The 2,573-nt window shown below is 43.3% G+C and overlaps 1 protein-coding gene across 1 annotated transcript in view; it reads right to left on the bottom strand.

Annotated features, from left to right (window-relative positions):
• The window catches only part of LOC108666868, a gene marked incomplete at its 3' end in the record, with an annotated part of 32,858 nt that overhangs the window by 18,215 nt on the left and 12,070 nt on the right, over positions 1–2,573 (bottom strand). Inside the window, 3 exon segments of the mRNA XM_047880895.1 lie at positions 240–362; positions 727–847; positions 1,900–2,001. Of these exon segments, the coding sequence (XP_047736851.1) occupies positions 240–362; positions 727–847; positions 1,900–2,001 (346 nt within the window).

Below are 2,573 nucleotides of genomic sequence, written 5' to 3'. Positions count from 1 at the left end.
GTACACAGCAAAGCATGTACACTGTAGTGCTGACAGTGTTGTCTGTACGCCTCAGTGTACTCCCGCTTACTCTGTACACAGCAAAGCATGTATACTGTAGTGCTGACAGTGTTGTCTGTACGCCTCAGTGTACTCCCGCTTACTCTGTACACAGCAAAGCATGTACACTGTAGTGCTGACAGTGTTGTCTGTACGCCTCAGTGTACTCCCGCTTACTCTGTACACAGCAAAGCATGTACACTGTAGTGCTGACAGTGTTGTCTGTACGCCTCAGTGTACTCCCGCTTACTCTGTACACAGCAAGCATGTACACTGTAGTGCTGACAGTGTTGTCTGTGTGCCTCAGTGTACTCCCGCTTGCTCTGTACACAGCAAAGCGTGTACACTGTAGTGCTGACAGTGACAGTGTTGTATGTATCCCCGTAATACTCATGATGTGTCAAGTATCACTAGTCCCTCCCCCAGTAACACTTATGTATCAAGTGTCATGAGGCCCTATGTATCACTTATGATGTATCAAGTATCACTAGTCCCTCCCCTAGTAACACTTATGTATCAAGTGTCAGGAGGCCATATATGTATCACTTATGCTGTATCAAGTGTCAGGAGGCTCTATGTATCATTTATGATGTCTCAAGTGTCAGGTGGCCCTATGTATCATTTATGATGTATCAAGTGTCAGGAGGCCCTATGTATCACTTAAGTATCAAGTGTCAGGAGGCTGACCTTCTTAAGCTGTTCCTCCGCCTTGCTGACGATGGTCTCAAAGCTCTCCCTGTGAGCGAACAGCTTGCGGGCCTCTATCTTCCTGCAGAACGTGTTCTCCACCAGCGGCCGGGCCACGTCCCTACGTAATTAGAGCCTTAATGACTTTAAATTCAAATAATATTATTGATAGATATATGAAATTATTATTAATATTATTTAATATTATTATAACACTCCGATTTTCATGCTTCGATTTTCATGCAGATGGTGTTCATCAGCGGCCGGGCCACGTCCCTACGTAATTAAAGCCTTAATGACAATGACTTCAAATAATATTATTGATAGAAATATGAAATTGTTATTAATACTATTTAATATTATTGAAAGACTTCGATTTTCATGCTTCGATTTTCATGCAGATGGTGTTCATCAGCAGCCGGACCAAGTTCTTACATAATTAAAGCCGTAATGACTTCAAATAATATTATTATTAATAATATTAATATCAACATTAATATTATTTTATTTTATTATAATATTTATTAAACTCGATCTAACTGCAGCCATGCACAAATGTTACAGCCAAATAATACGTATTCTAAGTTATAATGACCATGACTCTTCAGTCCTGAATCTTAACTGAAATTAGGAATCTGCTAAAACTTTTTTTGCGAGCGATAGGGAACTTACAGCAAGTTTTTCGTATTTCATCCTATAGAATAAGCGAAAAGTTAAAAATTATGAGAGAATTAGAGGGTATGGTTTGTGCTAGCGTATCTCCGGACGGCAGCCCTATTTATCTGAGAGCTTCGGCGCGATAATATCTGTTAATTCTTGGGATTTTCGGGATGAGAAAACAGAACTTGCACTGAAATTCCCGCATTGGGGATTGGGTAATCCGGCATTAAAATGCTAATATTGAATAATTCATCATTCGTTATTGCGGTAGTGAACGTTGCCACAACGTCCACGTGCAGCTGATGCACCTGGTCAGTGTAGCCGCCACGTCCACGTGCAGCTGACGCACCTGGTCAGTGTAGCCGCCACGTCCACGTGCAGCTGACGCACCTGGTCAGTGTAGCCGCCACGTCCACGTGCAGCTGACGCACCTGGTCAGTGTAGCCGCCACGTCCACGTGCAGCTGACGCACCTGGTCAGTGTAGCCGCCACGTCCACGTGCAGCTGACGCACCTGGTCAGTGTAGCCGCCACGTCCACGTGCAGCTGAGAGTCCAGCTCCACCTCCTGCAGCAGCGACTCCCACGCGAGCGCCAGAGGGCCTCCAGCCGTCGGCCTGAGGACGTCGTATTACTTAACAGAAGTAAATAAATTCCCACAATTATTAGTTGAACTCTACAGGAGCAAGTGAAAATTTACAATTACAAGCAGAGGTACGGCACGCCCGCTACATTTAGAGCATATAGCGGTAGCGGTAGCGCCCGCTACATTTAGAGCATGTAGCCGTAGCTTTAGCAGCCGCTACATTTCAAAGTAGCGCTGCCCAGCTCTGATTACATGTTACTCTTATAAGAAGTAAATAAATACTTACAATTATTAGTTAAACTCTACAGAAGCAAGTAAATATTTACAATCATAAGTTGACTGTAACAGAAGTAAATAAATACATAATTATCCGACAAAATTTATAGAAGTAAGTAAATATTTACGATTATTAATCAACCAATCAATCCAGGATACATATCATGTCGAGATATTGTATATAGGGGCTGTTGGGGCGCGTATCCAGGATACATATCGTGTCGGGATATTGTATATAGGGGCTGTTGGGGCGCGTATCCAGGATACTTATCGTGTCGGGATATTGTATATAGGGGCTGTTGGGGCGCGTATCCAGGATACTTATCG

This window comes from Hyalella azteca, unplaced genomic scaffold (assembly GCF_000764305.2).
Source record: "Hyalella azteca isolate HAZT.00-mixed unplaced genomic scaffold, Hazt_2.0.2 contig6532, whole genome shotgun sequence".
Classification (NCBI taxonomy): domain Eukaryota; kingdom Metazoa; phylum Arthropoda; class Malacostraca; order Amphipoda; family Hyalellidae; genus Hyalella; species Hyalella azteca.
Note: the sequence above shows the minus strand (reverse complement) of the source record. Positions and strands in the feature narration are given on the sequence as shown.